This window comes from Podarcis erhardii (assembly GCF_964252035.2).
Source record: "Podarcis erhardii genome assembly, chromosome: 7".
In the NCBI taxonomy this organism is placed as follows: Eukaryota; Metazoa; Chordata; class Lepidosauria; order Squamata; family Lacertidae; genus Podarcis; species Podarcis erhardii.
In genome coordinates, this window is record NC_138511.1 from 2,262,579 (window position 1) to 2,281,233 (window position 18,655).

Here is an 18,655-nt window from a genome sequence, read left to right on the forward strand (position 1 = left end):
TATGGGACTCCTTCATATCTTCCCTTCAGAACCGCCGAGTCAAGAACATTCAGCCTAGCCGCGGTAAATAGTCTGCGGTATTCCACGTAGTGGATATCCGCCAGGTAGCGAGCTGGAGCAGCTCGGTACATCTGCTCCCCCAGAAACAGCCCAGGTTTCACACGGGCTATGTCCTCCTGTCTCGCAATATCCCTTAATCTTTGGGCGATCACCGCCTTTGCGTGGCTATACATCATGGACTCTATATAAAGGGAGGACAACCCGCACTTCTGCACTTCCTCCACTATCTCCCCTTCCCATGGAGATTTAAAGTTATCCCTCAGAATCAAGGGGGCCAAACCCACCGGTATGAAACAAAGCTTAAGCCAAAGCCATAACTTCGCTTTCAGGGCCACATACCTAAAGACTTGGCAACCGGTTTCCAATCTCATGATCGCACCTGCCACGGAGGGGGGGATCCTGAGTATGGCCCTGAGGAATTGGGTTTGGATAGATTCCAATTTTTCAAAGTCCCTATGTGAGCCCAAGGCAATGCCCACCAGTAGAAGAGGGAGGACTTTCATTTTAAAGAGTCGCAAGGCAACTTTGACAGTTTGTGCCTGTTTCTTAGAGTACAGGGTTCTAATCACCAAGGCTGCTTTCGATGCGTTCGAGGCTATATATTCTCTGTGCGCCAAGAAGGATCTGTTTGATCTAACAACCTGACCCAGGTATTTGAAGCAACTGACCTGCTCTAAAGGAATACCATTAATTGACCATAAATTAGGTTTCGGTCGAGCGGCAAAGACCATTATTTTGGTCTTGGCATAATTTAGTTGGAGCTCATGTTGGGTCACATATTCATGAAGAGCTCGAAGCATCCTCCTTAATCCGATGGGGGACGTAGCTAATAGGGCGGCATCGTCCGCATACAGCAGGACAGTTTCAGGTTAAGAACAGACCTCCAGAACGAATTAAGTTCATAACTAGAGGCACCACTTTATTTATTTATTTATACCCTGCCCATCTGGATGGGTTTTCCCAGCCACTCTGGGCGGCTTCAAGCAAAATATTAAAATACAGTGATTCACATAAAGAGAGAGAGAGTTGTAGCATCTCCATCATGCCTCTAGGCTTAGTTGATGTTGCAAGTGCTGATGGGCAGATACCTGGGCTAGAGTAATAGTGTTTTTAATTAGTGTTTGTTACACTCTGCTTTTTCAGAGAGGTTAAAGAGGCTTTCCTGGGTCTCTTCTAAATCGCAACCAGTGTGTTTTTACATGTGTCCTTTTATTTAAAATGCATCTCTGGGTTATTTGTGGGGCATAGGAATTTGTTCATTTCCCCCCCAAAAAATATAGGCCAGCACCCCACAAGGTCTGAGGGACAGTGGACCGGCCCCCTGCTGAAAAAGTTTGCTGACCCCTGCTACCTCTTTGCTTCAGCAGTATAACACAATCAAGTGCTCCCTTAGATTCAGAATGGCCAAGCCTTTCAGATGCATGCTACTTCCATTACAATACATTCCAGGTATTCTGGAAGAGTCTGACTTGGAAATTTTATGATGCCCTAATTCAGCTAGCATCTGATTTAGCATGTTGGGGTTATATATATGTATGCATGTGGTATTTGTCTATCTGCCTGCCTCTGTATTTATTCATTTATTTCATAAATTTTACTCTTTGATTATAGAAAAAACTCCAAAGTGGTTTACAGAAAGATAAAACAATAAAATTATCACTAAAAAAATTACACCATAATTTAAGACAAACAGAAAATTAAAGCCAGAGTAAAATAGACTAAACAAATTAAAACTCATACAAGCTTTCTAGACACCTGGGAGGCTTGTCTAAATATGAATGACTTCAGCAGGCTCCAAAAGGAAGACAGCGAAGGTGGCTGCCTGATTCCAAGAGGCAGGTCTGTGCCTTCCTAATTGCATCCTAACCCGAAGGACAGTAACCTGAAAAATCTTGATTACAGCTTTGAAAATGATCAATTTGTGACATTGTTGGCCCAGTTCAAGTGCTAGGACTCCACTTAAATGACTGAGGACTCAGGTACCTTAAGGGACATTGGCTCATCTGCCCTGACAAGGATCAGCTCCTGAAGTCCTGCTCATCTGCCACCACTGAAGTACAGGCAGGGGGTGAGTTTGGGAAGCAGATCCTTTTGCGTTATGGTACCAATGCTTTGGAAAGCCCTTTCCAATGAAGTCCATGGGGCTTCCCATGCTATATGGGAAGGAGGGAGATGTCGTCGCGCCACCCCTTGGTGTGTGGAATGCCGCAGGGCTCAATCCTCTCCCCAATGCTTTTTAACATCTTTATGCGCCCCCTTGCCCAGATTATCTGGAGCTTTGGGCTGGGTTGTCACCAATATACTGATGACACTCAGCTCTATCTGCTGATGGATGGCCACACCGACTCGATCCCTGACACACTGACCAGATGTTTGGAAGCTGTGGCTGGATGGTTTCGTGGGAGCCGATTGAAACTAAATCCTTCAAAGACAGAGGTCATCTGGCTGGGTCGGGATGGTATGGGGATGAGGGACCAACTCCCTTCTCTTGCGGGGGCCCAATTAGTGCCATTGCCTTCCGTTAAAGAGTTTGGGTGTAATCCTTGACGCCTCCCATTCCATGGAGGCGCAGATTACAACAACAGCCAAGGCGACATTTTTCCACCTTCGCTGCATCAAGCAGTTGGTCCCTTACTTTTCCCACCCTGACCTGGCCACAGTGATCCATGCGATGGTCACCTCCAGGCTTGACTACTGTAATTCGCTCTACGCGGGGCTGCCCTTGAAGCTGTCCCTGAAACTCCAGCGGGTGCAGAATGCTGCAGCGAGGCTCCTCACGGGGTCTCTGCCATGGGAGCATATTCACGCAGTGCTTTTCCAGCTACACTGGCTCCCGGTGGAGTACAGGGTCAGATTTAAGGTGCTGCTTTTGACCTTTAAAGCCCTTCATGGCCTAGGACCCTCGTACCTACGGGACCCCCTCTCCTGGTATGCCCCACGGAGGACCTTAAGGTCCATATATAGCAACACCCTAGAGGTCCCGGGCCCTAAGGAAGTTAGATTAGCTTCAACCAGAGCCAGGGCCTTTTCAACACTGGCTCCTGTGGTGGAATGCTCTGTCTCTTGAGACCAGGGCCCTGTGGGATCTGATCTCTTTCTGCAGGGCCTGTAAGACAGAGTTGTTCCACTTGGCCTTTGGCTCAGAATCAGTTTGATTCCCTCCCCCTCTTTCTTTTTCCTTTCTCCTCCTATGAAGAGATTGCTCCCTAATTGTTTTAATGTTGTATCTTAATCTTTTAAATTGTATTTTAATCAACTTGTTTTTATTATTTGTTGTTAGCCGCCCTGAGCCCGGTCTTGGCTGGGGAGGGCGGGGTATAAATAATAATAATAATAATAATAATAATTATTATTATATTCATTTTGCCAGCTAATTAAAACCTGGCTCTTTGGGAAAGGCTGATGGCTGACCTCTCTAGTGTTACAAATGATATAGTATTGTTTTATTGCCTTTATAGATAGGTTTTACAATTTTAGACACTTTGGACTCCTGTATTTAGAACATCTCTGTGTGTGTCATTAATGTACAAATAAATTGCTACAGCAGTCTTTTTTTAAATAAACGTTGTCTCCATTCATTAAGTTACTTACTTATTTTGTGAAACAGTTCAATTTTAGAAAAAGGAAATACTCTCTCTCACTCACTCACACACCCACACCCATGGGAAAATAAAGAAGTAGAACATGTTCAATTTCAGAACACATTCTGTCCCTCTTCACAGGTTACTGCTTTCATTTTGAAAATAGTTGCATGTTAATGCGCTAGGCTTGTAAATCGCTTCTTGCTTGGTTACCCCCGCCAGTCAGAATCACCTGTAGCCAACTAGGCAGGGAAGTTGTCCAATAGTTAGGTCTTATTCATTTCCTTTTTATGACCACAAATCAGACAAGCTGGGAGCAATGTTTGTGGACTACAGTCATACCTCATGCTATGTCCACTTCATGTTATGTTCTTTCAGGTTACGTCCCGCAGCGACCCGGAAGTACTAGAAAGGTTACTTCTGGGTTTCGCCACAAAATGACGTCACACACATGTGCAGAAGCAGCGGATCACAACCCGCACGTGCGCAGATGCGCCGCTGCGGGTTGCACTCTTTTCATGTTGCGAACAGGCCTCTGGAATGGATCCCATTTGCAAGCAGAGGTACCACTGTAGTAACTTTAGTGGACTTTGTCAACAATACACAGATCTGACTGGCAGGATGAGTTGATCCTTCCCAGGTACTCGAGCTTCCCCTTCGCTGCTGTCCTGGAACTGGTTAACTCTGCTCCCCTTATTACGTTCCCCTCTCCTGTTCTGATATTTCAGTGGCATGGTGTGCCTGACCCTTTCTCTTTCCTCCCCTAGTGTTTGAGACCTGTGAATGCTGCAGTCTCACAGAGCATCTTCCAAAGAAGAGGAAGCACCTGCCAGTTGTGACTTGATCCCAGACGCCCTTGGAATGACACTTGCTACAGACTCCATGAGAGATTCGGAGCTGGCCCTTGTGTCTCAGTGGCAAGAGCTCTAGCTCTGTAGCCCACCAGGCTTTCCTCCTAATGCTGGGCAAGAAAAGGAGCTCACCTCAGCCTGGCAAAGAGACGTTTCATGCCCTTGACAGCTCAGAGGGGCTTCATCCTCACAGCTTCCTGGGAGCTGCTCCCAAGCACATCTCTCCTTGCCCTTGGTGCACTTCGCTGTGGCACTCCTGGTGTGACCTTCGTGCTCTTAAGCCTTTTCCGTTTCTCTTTGCTCTGTTGCCTGTTTCCGGACTGGATCTTGGGGGTTCCTCACCACCCCACAACTGTTGGAGGAAGGGTGTGAACTTTGAAATGGCACCTGTGAAATGCCAGGGACCTTCTGCACACACAAAGTTGCCACTGGTTGACACAAGAACTGGCTGACTGCCCAGGCATCCTCTCTCTGCCTGCCTCAGGATCCCACAGGACACTCGCTTTGCCTGCTGCTCACCATGTTTCTACTACTGCCCTTTGATAGCTTGGTGGTTAACCTGCTGGGCATTTCCCTGACCGTACTCTTCACTCTGCTCTTGGTTTTCATCATTGTGCCAGCCATTTTTGGAGTTTCCTTTGGCATCCGCCGCCTTTACATGAGAACCCTGCTGCAGATATTCCAGGTGAGTCAAAATTCCTGATGTTGCTGTGAGTGGAAGGCAACAAGAATTAATACCCTCCACTGGATGGGATGTGTCAGCAGTCAGGGTGACTCAGAGCTTTTTGACAGCAGCAGGCTTAGCAATCAACGTTCAGGCAAGGCTTTATTTGCTCTAGGGCTGGCTCTAGCAGCTGTTGTCAATGCCAAGACTTAGCCCTGGAACGTATGACGTTGGAGTCAACGAAGATGACCCTGAGCAGGTGCAAAGTGCTACTAAACAAGTAACTACAAAGTTTCCCCATGCATCGGCAAGGGGAGAGAGTTTCCAGATCAGAGGGCAGGGTCAAAGAGCCTGTTAGCACTGCCGTCAGTTTTTCTAGAGTTTTAAGAGTGGGCTTTGTGGACCACCTTGCACAAAAGGGTCTCCCTAAGGAGGAGTGGGCACAAGCTCCCCTCTGACACCGTCCAGATCACTTTCTATATGGGCTGTGATTGGTTTGGGAGGCAGACCACCCCCCCCACCCCAGTCTGCTTGTGATGGGCAGCTGTGTGAGCAACTGTGCTCGCGTAAGCAAATCATATATCATGTTGAGTTTAGCAATTGAGAGAAGAGCAGTCAATGAAAGTGCCTCTGCTCTGCATAATTTTTTTTGTTTCCCTGAGGTCCACATCTCCTGGAACCTAAATGCACACCGTGGGCCTTTGTGCTCCAGTTCTCTTTCTGATCATTAATTCTGCCAGGCTCTTAAGTGCTGGGCTGGCACAGGCATACCCTTAACTCCATCTAGGAAACATGCTGAGGGTTCCAGCGCACCCTCCTCTCTCCTTCTCTTCTTGTCTCTCTCCAGCCCTTCTGTCAGCTGGTTTCAGCATTACATTTACTATTTCTAAAGTGATTTCAAATCAAAGTGTTCTGCAGTAGACCACATCATCACCATTTGAGCTCAATTTCACCCGAGTTGGTAACAGGCACACACAACAGATGCTCTTAAATGTCTTTTTAAACATATGTTTAGAAGTGAGGGGTTCAAAGACATGTCCAATTGCATACCCTGTTCTGAATTGCTTAACCCTGCTTAATTGTGGGCTTACACCGGCTCAGTGCATGTGGGTCACTATTGCAGCTTTCTCTTCATTTCAGTGAGGAAGCTTTGGGCAGACTCTTCTGAACTCTGAGAAGCATAACTTAATCAGTTTTAGAATCCTCATTTCAGAACCATACCAAGAAATGCTGCAGTGTTCTCAGCCTGAGAGATGGTTGTGTGCTTCCTCCACTGTACTTTGGTGGAGAATAAGCCTGTTGATCGAGGAGGAGTGTGGGCCTGTGGTGCAAGTTTAGTGCCCTGAATATTTTAGTCCTTAGCTGTGTACCAGTGCAGCAGGGAGGAGGAACAGAAGGCAACCAGGAGTCCAGTTGCGGGTATATGGTGCCTTGGAGGGGAGAGGCTGACCTGGGCATAAGGGGGAAATGGGGCTGGCTTCAGGCAATCACTTGAAAAGCTGCCCAGGGTTGTGTCTTGTTCTGTGGCTGGTTGGGGCAGAAAATTAGGAGCACTGGAGGTGGCAGGGCAGGGAGAACTTTGCCTGGCTAGGTTGTGTGAACCCAGAACTGGCCCAGCAATTGGGCAGGGTGAGGCCACTGCCTCAGGTGGCAGAAGCCCCCCAGGCGGCACTCCCAGGGGTGCCCCACTGCCTCCGTCAGTGATGATGAAGCACTTCCACCAACAACGCCAATTTCAGGCAAGACTGCAGCCATTTTGAACAAGATCTCACCAAAAACCAGCCCAATCTTGTTTGAAATTGGTGGTGCCCAGCAGCGCATGTGGCTGCGTTTGCAGGTATGGGCAGGGGGTGGTGAGTGGGCAGGAGCAGTGGCAGGGCGGGACTTCCCGTTTTGCATCAATCTGCCAAAGAGGATGTGGTGTCCCTGCATGAGCCACGTTGACGTGCATCATGTCAGTTCCAGAGGTCAAGTAGGCAAAAGCTGGCAAGGGCATTAGGAAACAAGCAGAGCTCTGGCCCTGACTGGGTTAAGCTGGCTTCTTGCTGTTCCTCATGTAACTTGGAAGTCAGCTGGAGAAAGGATGTGTGTGCAGGTATGGTTTTCCCTTTCCTGAACTTCCAAGGATTTGCTTTTTTATTTCAACAAATACCATATTGACCTGAATAAAGCTGCACTTCCCCCCAAATTCTAACCGTGAAAAGTTAAAGTGCGGCTTACATTTGTGACCCTATGGTATGCAGCCAGGAGCATGGGGCAAACAGTGGCACCCACCCTGCGCGTAGTCCCCCGTCCCCTCCCCCAAGACCGGGAAGGGAGAGAGCGAGGAAGGGGAAAGGCTGCTGACAGTGCAGCACCCACCCCCACCCCCACCCCCACACCCACACCCACACCCACACCCACACCCACACCCAGATGCAGCCAGGAGCAGCAAGGAAGGGAACGACATATTCAGGTATCCCCCCCCCCGCTCCAATTTAAAAGCTGCGGCTTATATTCAGGTGCGGCTTATTTTCGGGCCAATACGGTGCTTTGGAAAAGCTTTGACTGGACCAGCCCTTTCCTATTTTTCAGGCCTCCCGCTTCGTGGGCTGGAAGCCTCCACAGGCTGCTATTGTTATGATCCAGATCCACAGATTGTTTTTCCAGTCCCATCCTTCCCAGAATTTGATTCGGATATATTTATTTATTTTAAGCATTTCATGGGCTGTATTTTTCTGAGAGGACAGCATCTGAAGCAGGCTACCAAAAAGAAAGAAAGATTACAAGCATCAGTAAGCAACACTAGCATTTCAATTGCCATCAGTAAAACAGGCAATACAAACCAGGCACTGCAGCCAGAGAAAGGCATCCACAACCAGATTAAACCAGCAACCAGTGAAAGCATCCTGTTTGCCTGTGAGACAGGCCTTTGTTTATTATGAGGGGCCAGGTCTGCCCTTGTCGGAGCAGGGAACTCAACAAACCCCACTAGGCAAAGCAGCCTTGTGTCCTGTTCATTCTCCTCTAAGTCGCTGCTCCTCCTAGCCTGGTGTTGCCCACCCTGATTCATAGTGGCTTTCCGAGGTCCTATCCCAGCCACTCGCAGTCTTACCAGCTTAGGCTGCTGGGGGTTGCTTTCCTGCACACCTAAGAGAGAGCTTCCTGGAGCAGACGAAGGGCCCATTGTCCTGTTCCTCATCCAACAACAGACAACCAAGCATCCAAAAAGCGAGTGATGAAGCCAGTGGCCACCCCTGTTTATCTCCAAGATCTGGTATTCAGAGGTGAACTACTAAATGGAGATGTGACTGTTGCCCATTGGTAGGGCAGAAGGCAGGAAGGCAACTAGTAGGGGGGAGCCAGGGCCAAGTCAGTCTACTTTTGTCCCCATCCTTCTCCTTTGCCGAGTTCCACAAGGGCAACATGGAGGCAGTGGTGATGGAGAAGGAGGAAGCTGACTTGGTTGTAGGCAGGCTGGTCCAGGGGTGGCTAAGAGCAGACTGAAGTTGGTGGGACAGTTCCCCATTCACCCTAATGGACCAGCCTCCGCTGTGTTCACTCTGGTGGTTGGTCCACCCATCCTCTTCCCTGAACTTGTCCAGCTGTTTTGAAGGCCATCTGTGTGAGTGTCTCTTGCCACATTTCACAGGAGTGAGTTCCAGGTCAGTTGTGTGTGATTGGTAGGATTCTCCTTTTTCCACTCTGTTGTCTTGCAGTGGGCAACGCTGAGGATTGAGCGTGGGGCCAAAGAGAAGAAGCACCCACTTTATAAGCCCTATGTGAATGGTAAGAGGCCTTGCTGCCGTCTCTCTGGGGGAGGAGGGGGTGCGTGGTGGGTTTCGTTCCCCTCACTGTGTGTCTGCTGCAGGAATCATTGCAAAGGAGCCCACTTCCTTGGAGGAGGAGATCAAAGAGATCCGGCGGAGTGGTAGCAACAAGGCCCTGGATGCCCCCGAGTTTGAACTCTCAGACATCTTCTACTTCTGCCGCAAGGGCATCGAGACCATCATGGATGATGAGGTGACCAAGCGCTTCTCGGCCGAAGAGCTGCAGTCTTGGAACTTGCTGAGCAGGACCAACTACAATTTCCACTACATCAGCCTGCGCCTCACAGTCCTCTGGGGCCTGGGCGTCCTGATCCGCTACTGCTTCCTCCTGCCACTCAGGTAGGGCCTGGGGCCTCTCCTGGGAAAGACTGAGCTGGGTGATGGCCCCACCGCAACCGGGGCTCCCTATGGTCCAGGGATGGGGAACCTGTGGCCCTCCAGCCAGTGTTGGACATCAATGCCCATCTGCTCCTGCCAGCAGGGGTAGTTCTTAGGGATGATGGGAGTGTAGCCGAGCAACATCTGGAAGAACCTCCCCACTTGCTCCAGAATGAAAGCTGGGGGGGGGGTGTTTCATGTTGTGCCTGCCCCATGGTGGAACTATGTTAGTGGCTGGGGTACCAGTGCAGTTGGTGGTCCTGCATCCTCAGGGTTCTCATCTCTCCCCCCCCCCCCGCAGGGTAGCTCTGGCTTTCACTGGCATTAGCCTCTTGGTGACTGGCACAACCATGGTGGGTTACTTGCCCAACGGAAGGTGAGTTCTCAATAGTGGACCCCTACAAAGATCACCACCTGGCAACAGGTGCTGAAATACTCTTAACTTGCTTCGGGTACTGGGATTAAGGAGCAAACATCAGAGGAAAACTAATGGATTTAAATGTGGACTCCCTGTTTCTGCTCTTGTCTCTCTGGTCAGGCTCTGTTGATTCAACCTTCATATCACCATTTTGCCCTCGGGCAATTAAATGTGGAACAAAAGTGGGCAAGACTTTTTTTTTGTATTCTTCTCTATTTGGGTGGTGGGAAGGGGGAATTGCCCTCAGCATCTCAAGAAAATTTGAATAACTGAGCAAGAATCTTAAAAAAAAAGGCAGAGCAAAGGAAAAATAGAACTCTGTTAAGATGATGCCATTCTCACTAAAAGGTCAGAGCTTATCAGTATATCCAGAAGGCTAGCCTTTCTGCCTTTCACCCCAACCCTCTTGAGTCACACCAGTCCAAAGGGGGCTTCCCTGAGATCTCCCTCTTTTTGGATGTGTGCAGCTTGTGCAAAAAGCAACTTGTGAGGAAGCACCCCCATCACAGGGCTGCTGTTGCACAGGCTTCACACGGCAGGCTCCAGCCCTTTCTTAAAAGTGGGTCCATTGACCAAAGCCACCAGTCCAGGAAAATGGCAGGATCCTTCTGTCTGCACCCACTGGATTTGGAGTTGTTCCTCATCAGGGGATAATCAGAAGAAAAGGATGGCTGCGGTTTTCTCTTTTAAAGCCATGCTGCCACCTGTTCCTTCATGTAGTCCTATCTGGTTGGTGATTTTGAAAGACAGCTACTTCCAGAGGGAGGTGCTAAAGGTTGCCTGGTGTGTGGCCATTTGGAGATGTGTGTCTTCCTCTTTTCTTTAGGTTTGTAAGTGCTATTTTGAGGAAAGCAGGGGCACTAGACATAGATGGTTACTCTATGCTATAGCCGTTGTGATAGTGTGGTTTTAATAGATTTTTAAAATAAACATATGCACATAGTTTTAATATTTAATATTAAGCATTCTATTACGGTTTATACAGTAGTTGTTGTTATTTTCTTTTTTCTAGCTGTTCCTATTTTATCTGCAAGCTACTCTGAGTACCTATTAGGGAAAAGGGTGGAGAATGAACGAATGAATGAATGAATGAATAGCCACAACAACAACTTTCAATTTAATCAGGTGTTTGCCCTTTAGGTGCAAAGAGTTCCTGAGCAGGCACATTCATCTGATGTGCTACCGGATCTGTGTGCGAGCTCTCACAGCTATCATCACCTACCACCACCGGTATGGAGGGGATGGGAGGGAAGTTGTAGTACACATGCCCAGAAAAGGGGGAATGTTGACTGGGGCCTGTGTGTTGGCTGCATTTCTGTGGCTTTCATTTTAAAAAAAACAGAAAGAGGAGAGAACAAGTTTTTAGATCTTATGGCTGCAAAAAGAATGCCTGATAATGTGAGAAGCCAGGAAGGTGGTTGAACAAGAATCCCAATAGTCAGAGGGTACGATCAGTGCCTTTACAGCTCCTCCTTATGTCTTCTTAAATAAAGCATCAGCAAAACATCTGTACAGCAACACTGAAACACGCAGAAGCAAAACAAAGCTATTATTAAAATCACTGGCTGTTCAAGGGACATTTTAAGCAACTGCATAGGCCTGTTGACATTAGAAAGTCTTCAAGAGAAATGTGAAAGTCAAAAGCAATGGTGCCTGATGACTCTCTGTGTCCTGGCTCACGGCCTCAGTATCCGCTCTAAGTACTGGATACATGGTTCAACCATTCATAAGCTGTGTTCATAAGCAAAGATGCTGTCCCAACACTTCCCAGGTTCCTCCTGCTCTGCTTTTAAAGACGCTTGCCTAGAGCTTGCACAGCTTCTCCTGATTCTGATGCTATGGAGAACTAGGGCTGCATGTCCTCCGTGTGCTAATGGCACTGTGCTCCGAAACACCTAAGGACCGCTCCCAGTGGTTTCACATAGAGGTTAAATAGCATTGGCTACAAAATAGTGCTCTGTGGAACCCCCTAGCACAGGTGCCAGGGAATGAACACTCTTAAAGTGCTCCTCTCATGGGGAGGAATAGAACCCCTGTGCCCATTGCACAGAGTCAGTCTCAGGGGAATACCGTGGTCAGTGGTCTCAAAAGCCAGTGAGAGATTGAGTCATAGTAACAGAGCTGTACTCCCCTGATACAGGGGCAACCACAGAATCATAGAATCATAGTTGGAAGAGACCACAAGGGCCATCGAGTCCAACCCCCTGCCAAGGCCTATTTAGTTCTGAAAGTCAGGTTTAAACCCAGATTTGAGCTGGATAATCAGTGTCATCTGCCACTGTCCCCAAGAATGACATGTTTAGCAATGTAGAATACATTGTGCAAACATGGGACACAAATTAATAAAATTTGTATGGGTCATAGATCTGAGGTTTCTTTGACTCAGAACTTCAGGATTGTTGGTTTGTTTGTTTTTTAAGTTCAGAACACATAAAAACCTGATTGTATCTACTGTGTGTGAACTGTGCCATTATCTGTCTGGCAGGGCATTGAGGTTGCTTGTTCCTTAAGGATAGAAATTGGGGGAAGAAGGACACATGGAAGGAGGCCCCCTGCTGAATGCTTTTCCAGGACAGGCTGAGCTTGTGCTTCAGCCTTTTTCTTTTTTCTTTTTCTTTTTTCTTTGGTTAATCTCTTTTTCTTTCCCAACTTCAGGGAAAACAGACCCCGCAATGGAGGAATCTGTGTGGCTAACCACACATCCCCGATTGATGTCATAATTCTGGCCAGTGATGGTTACTATGCTATGGTGAGAATGGAGAACCGTGTGCATGTGTGTGTGTGTGTGTGTGTGTGAGAGAGAGAGAGAGAGAGGGGGGGGGGGGAGGAGGATCCCTGTGTAGCAGCAGAAGGTTCTTGAACATAACATTTATTGAAAATACTGGATTCGTTTTTGAAAAATCATGGCCATTGCCCAATTCTGTCAGGCAGCATTGGTGGGTTGTTTTTAAGCCAATCTGTCAATGTGCCCCTCCCAACAGCCATGGGGAGGAAGCATGTTCTGTTCATGCTGCTACGATGTGCCCACCACCCAAAGGAACAGTCATAAGATAGGAGTGTGGAGGCCGTTTGAACTCTCCTTGAGCATCCTCGCTGCTCCTGCCTTTTCCCTCAACCTTGGGAGCTCCTCTGCAGGCAGATGGGGGAATCCTTTGGCACCCTTGGTGGTCTCTGGAGAATGTCAGGTGCTTGGGTGGTCTGCTGCAGGTATTTGCACACTCCTGAGCTTCTTAGCCAAGAGAGGCCTGTGTTCCTCTGCAGCCCTCCCTGAGGACCCTGTGCTTTTGGACAAAGGGAGGACAGGTGTCTCCCACATTCCATGATGGGTGGGTAGCAGTCAGGTCCCACATTCTCACCTTCCTTAACGCTTGGCATTCCTGCGGGATGGAGAGTTTTATACAGACAAAGGTATCTTCCTCTGCAAGTAGAGCTGCTTGATGTTGGCATGGCTGTCTTAATGGTAGGCTGCTGAACCAAAGTCTCCCCCCACACCCTGACTGACCTATGACCTCTTTTCTGTTCCTCAGGTGGGCCAGGTCCATGGGGGGCTCATGGGGGTAATCCAGAGGGCCATGGTCAAGGCTTGTCCCCATGTCTGGTTTGAACGCTCGGAGGTGAAGGATCGCCACCTGGTGGCTAAAAGGTGGGTGCACAATCTGTCCCTGCTCCATATGCCCAGCAGGCAAGGCTTGTGGGTTGTGCTGCGTATGGTCTGGGGAGTTGCAGCTCTGACTGGTGACAGACTTGGCTACCTGGCTGATTTGAAGTTGAGGAGCTTGCTTGGTGGTTGCTGGGGCTGCAGGAATCTTCTTCTGGATCAGCCAGGCATGTATCTCTCAGTGATACACACACATGCTCTCTCTCTCTCCTTTCTACCTGCAGGCTGTCCGAACATGCTCATGATAAAAATAAATTGCCCATCCTTATTTTCCCTGAAGGTAAGCAAGAATTAAGGAAGAAGGGTTAAGTCCCAGGGCTCCCTATAGTCATAGTGCCCCAGCCACAGGACGGATGAAAGCATCCTACTAAACATATAAACTGTAGAGGCAAGTAAAGGCTGGAGGGACTCACAGTCCTGAATTCCAAGTACCTAACAGAAAGCAGCCACTTGGGTGGGTAGAGACTGAAGGCCACTCTATCCCTGCATCTCTATGGCCCACAACTTCTTGGCTTGGTATGGTTCACCACTGAAAATACGTTCTGTTTGAAATTGGATGTGCCACTCAGACTTCATTGAAAGCTATGCCCTTGATTTATGCCGCATTCTCACAAATACACAGGCTTCCCCACCCTACCCTACCCCCATGGGTAAGTCCTCTGTCCCACCATTGGTGATCCCTGTTCCTACAGGAACGGCCATTTCTCTTCACAGGCACTTGCATCAACAACACTTCCGTGATGATGTTCAAGAAAGGGAGCTTTGAGATTGGTGCCACTGTTTATCCGGTTGCTATCAAGGTGAGAGCTGTTACCATTGAGCAAAGCACCCTGAAGCTTGCTAGGTAGGCCTTGGGGACTGGAGGATAATGCCACTGTGGTCTGTATGGAGCCAGGAATGCTGGGGAGTTGAGAAGCCCTGGGAATTTCTGGCAAGAGGTTCCAGAATCTTGTACTATGCAACACAGGCCCTGCAACTTTTCACAACCTCTCAGCCTGTTATGCCATTGAAAGTATTTACTCTTGGGCTTTACATTGGACACGTTCCACTGGGGAGTTCTGTAGATGAGCCACCTTGGAATGATTGGGAGTGATCCCCATTTATTCATCGGGACTTTCATAGGAGAATTCCCCACTAGCCTATGCCTATTTGGACTAAATTTCAGATCCATGAAATTTGTTTGGGGCACATTCAAAACTTGCATGAGCATGTAGAGAGTTGGGTAAAGCAGGCCCCTGCACGATGGCACACAGACAGGCATTTCAGCTGCATTGCTCTACACCTTGGCCCTTCTTGAACTTTAAGCTCTCATCAGTCCCAGCAAGCATAGCCAGTGGCCAGGAATGAAGGAAGTTCTAGGTCTTCAGCAACATCTGCAGGTTCCCCACACTTGGTCTTCCCCACAGTGAAAACTGGGCATGTTGTCTCTCATGGGGTTGTTGTGAGGATGGAACAGGATAATCTCATGTAAACTGATCTGAGCTCCTTGAATGAAGAGCTGGACACTGCTGTTTAAGAAGGATGTTGACAAGCTGGAAGGTGTGCCGAGGAGGGCGACCAGGGTGATCAAGGGTCTGGAAACTAGCCTGATGAGGAAGAGGGGTTGATGGAGTTTGGTATGTTTAGCTTGAATAAGACTGAAAGGTGAGGTGATAGCCATATTCAAACATTGTAAGGACTATCACATGGAAGAGGGAGCAAGCTTGTTTTCTCCTGCTCCGGAGGGTAGGACCCAAACCAGTGGATTCAAATTACAAGAAAGGAGATTCCGACTAAACACCAGGAATAACTTTCTGACAATAAGAGCTGTTCAACAGTGGAACAGACTTCCTCAGAAGGTGGTGGACCATCCTTCACTGGAGGTTTTTAGACAGAGGTTCGATGGACATCTGTCAGAGATTCTGTAGTTGCAGAGTGTTGGACTAGATGCCTCTTGAGTTCCCTTCCAACTTTATGATTCTATGGATGCAAATATCATAAATGGAAATCCTTTATTGAAAGGCAGTTCCTACAGGCATATTTCTTGCCGTGTGTTGAATGTGGCATAAACCTCTTTTGCTTTCAGGAGGTGTTGAGTTCTCTATCTTCCCCTCCCTCCCCTCCTTTTGTCCTTCAGTATGACCCCCAATTTGGAGACGCCTTTTTTAACAGCAGCAAATACGGCATGGTGACTTATCTGCTCAGGATGATGACCAGCTGGGCTATAGTTTGCAGTGTCTGGTACCTGCCGCCAATGACCAGAGAGGTGGGTACCTGAACTTGGAGTAGGGTTCTTATAAGAGAAATGGCAGCCATCCCCACCAGGCTCCTTTCTGCAAATTCCAACCAGCCTTTGTTCTTTTTTAGCCTGATGAAGATGCTGTGCAGTTTGCCAATCGGGTGAAGTCTGCCATTGCTAGGCAAGGGGGTCTTGTGGATCTCCTGTGGTGAGTCCTGAAGCTGATGGATCGGGAGGATGGGGAGAAGCTGGGGGTCATGCCATTGGTCCACCTGGCCCAGTGCTCTGGACACATTTTGCTTGGAAAGCAATGGCTCTACCTCTGAGCTCTGCCCACTCAGGGAAGGGCTGTGAGAGTAGCATCTTCCTTACCTGCAGAACGTCCCTAGTTCAGTCCCCAAAGGCATGTGTGGGCAGGGCAGGAGTTGTCCCTTGCTGAAAACCCTGGAGAGCCTCTGTCAGGGTAGACATTCCTGGGTTAGATCAGCCAATGGTCTGCATTTGTATAAGGCAGCTTCCTAAGTTTCTATGTCACAGCCATGTTGGGATGTGGATGGAACTCTATCCTGGCTAAATCTATGGCTGGCTTCCTTGGGCTCAGTCTACATGTTAAGATTCCTGTATTGCAGGAGTTTGGAATAGATGATCCTCCGGGTCCCTTCCAAGTCTATGATTCTATGCAGAATTCCATGGTTCTTCCTACTACATTTTTAAGAGCTCCAAATCAGCTGTATGCCAGTAGAAGAAGCCTCCTTCACCTTTAAAAGATGTGGGGAGGTTGATTTTAAGCTGGAAAAGAATAGGGAGAGTAAAGACTTCAGCAATGTTTCCATGTTTGGCAGCAACCTGCGTAGGATGTTCTCTGTTTAAAGACCAATGTGGTGGGGAGAACCATGGACACTGGCCTCAGCTGTGGCTTGAGCCTCCAGCAACCCAAAGAGCTAGCTGCCTGTAGCCTGCAGCGTCTCTGCAGCCAGCCGCTGCTGAGCCTTTTCTACAGTGGATGGATTATGGGAGTGGGGCTGGCCAAGCAGCCTTGAAGGCGCTGGCTGTGGTGGGGTAAGCCCATGCGCCTGAGGCTCCCTCCTTAGCACTGCCACATGATAAATCTGCACACAGCGGCTGTGAGTAGAATTTGCAGGTGCAGTTTTTCCCTTCCTGCTTGCCAGGGCTGTACGTTCCCTCTTGCACGCTGGTGCTTTTAGCCAACAGGGGAGTAATTTTCTTTTCTTGTCCGTCTGCCCTCTCTCTCTCTCTTTTTCTAGGGACGGAGGCCTGAAGAGGGAAAAGGTGAAGGACACCTTCAAGGAAGAGCAGCAGAAGCTCTACAGCAAAATGGTTGTGGGCAACCATGAAGACCGAAGCCGCTCCTGAGCTTCGTGGAGCAGGGGCTGCTGCAGGACTGACAGCCTCCACCTCCTCCCAGCCTTCTGGAGCACATTCTTGGCTGAGCTGCCACTCCAGGCCAAGGTGGTGCTGCCCAGAGGCTCATCAGCAAGAGGCCTTATTTCAGCTGCAATGGCTTGGCTCGCTGCTTAGACAGCCACAGTGGAGAACTTTTCCCACAATGGGAGTGGCTGGATGGGCTGCCCCACATTTTGTATCTGTGTGACGGTGCTGGAGAATGCCTGAGTGTGTGCGTGCGCATGTGTGCCTGCACTGGAAGCTGCTGTGGTTGCAAGAGCAGCTGGACTTGTTGAGCCCCTGCTGCCTGTGGTAGGTGCCCCCAGCAGCTTCCTCTGCCCTTTGCAGCCCCAGGGAAAGGCTCTGTCCTCTTTGCATTCTGTCTTTTCACTCTTTCTCTCCCCCCCCCCAAAAAGAGAACTGACTGAGACTGCATAGGGTCCCTTTGCATTTTTTAATTAAAATATATAGAGATGGAGCTTTGTGCTGAATAATCCCTCTGCTGTTTTTCAAATGGAACCGCAAAGATGGTGCAGCGCTTTGGCTCTCAAAACTGGGAAGGGGCCTCCTTAAAAGAAGTGCCAGGTTAAGGAAGGTACAAGGCCTTTCCCCTTCCTCTTTGGTATCGTGTGTGTGTGTGTGTGTGTGTGTGTGTGTGTGTGTGTCCTACTTGGACACAAGTGGCTGGGTGCAGAAGTGGCTGCACTCTGTTAGAGGGCAGTGAGATGGCCAGTTTGGGACACAGAAAATATCACCACTATAGCAGGAAAAGGTGTGACCCTGGGTGGGGAATTCTGCTTTGCCCATTCCAGGGAGAGGCCACATATAACCGTGGCCTGAGCTTCACCCACATCAACCCCTGCTAATTCTGGCCTCTGAAGAAAGTTGGTTTTTAACATCTGCTAATGCAGACTCAAGTTTAAGATACTGAAGTCAAGGGCCCTGAGTCAGAAGCAGTCTTCTCTGCCATGTGAGAAAACTTCTGAGGTGCTGCGCTGACAAAGTCAAAGTCCATCTCCTTGCCTCCAGCTCCATCCCTGCCCTGTGCTTTGCCTCCTAGGGCTGCTACTTTGAAAGCAGCGCTTGCTGCTCACAGTGGGCTGGGCTGCTCTCCACCTTCCCTCCTGCCCCTGGTGACGCATAATGGCCTCCTTCACAGGCTGATGAGGGAGCAATGCACTCGGAAGCCACACAGGTGCTTTGGGGCTGGGGGCGTGTTTCATCTTCTTCACATGGAAGCTTTTTGGCCCTTCCCCAAGCCAGATCCTTGTTTGCATTTGCATTCCTAACCCACCTACCTTCTCAGAGATAAATAGAATGGAAACATCAAAACCCTCTGAAGCTGGCGAGAGAGCAGAATGATCCAATCCAACCCACTTCTTGAATAAGCTTTGGTGCTCAGAACCTCTACGGGCAATGAGTGGCCTGCCCACTCACAGACATTGCTTATTCCGGCAGCTCACAGCAGAACAGCCAGGAACAGCTCCAGTCGGGGAACTTGTGGACTGATTTTGTTATGGGCATCCACCAATGGCATTTGGCCTGTGGGCCTGGAAATGGACAAACTGAACAAGAAGTTCTGGGTTTGGGAGCTCACGTTTGAGATTTGCCACG

At 48.9% G+C, this 18,655-nt stretch overlaps 1 protein-coding gene across 4 annotated transcripts in view; it reads left to right on the plus strand.

The window, feature by feature from the left end:
* Positions 1–17,519, plus strand: part of GPAT4 (glycerol-3-phosphate acyltransferase 4) — a 33,487-nt gene extending 15,968 nt beyond the window's left edge. For all 4 annotated transcript variants that reach the window (XM_081870033.1, XM_081870036.1, XM_081870034.1 and 1 more), the window contains exons 2-13: positions 4,409–5,177; positions 8,855–8,924; positions 9,007–9,304; positions 9,645–9,719; positions 10,902–10,991; positions 12,417–12,510; positions 13,289–13,404; positions 13,644–13,699; positions 14,134–14,219; positions 15,536–15,664; positions 15,766–15,845; positions 16,903–17,519. In XM_081870033.1, coding sequence (XP_081726159.1) covers positions 5,013–5,177; positions 8,855–8,924; positions 9,007–9,304; positions 9,645–9,719; positions 10,902–10,991; positions 12,417–12,510; positions 13,289–13,404; positions 13,644–13,699; positions 14,134–14,219; positions 15,536–15,664; positions 15,766–15,845; positions 16,903–17,011 — 1,368 coding nt within the window. In that variant the 5' untranslated portion in view covers positions 4,409–5,012 and the 3' untranslated portion in view covers positions 17,012–17,519. The remainder of the gene's footprint in view (positions 1–4,408; positions 5,178–8,854; positions 8,925–9,006; positions 9,305–9,644; positions 9,720–10,901; positions 10,992–12,416; positions 12,511–13,288; positions 13,405–13,643; positions 13,700–14,133; positions 14,220–15,535; positions 15,665–15,765; positions 15,846–16,902) is intronic.
* The last annotated feature ends 1,136 nt before the right edge of the window (positions 17,520–18,655 follow it).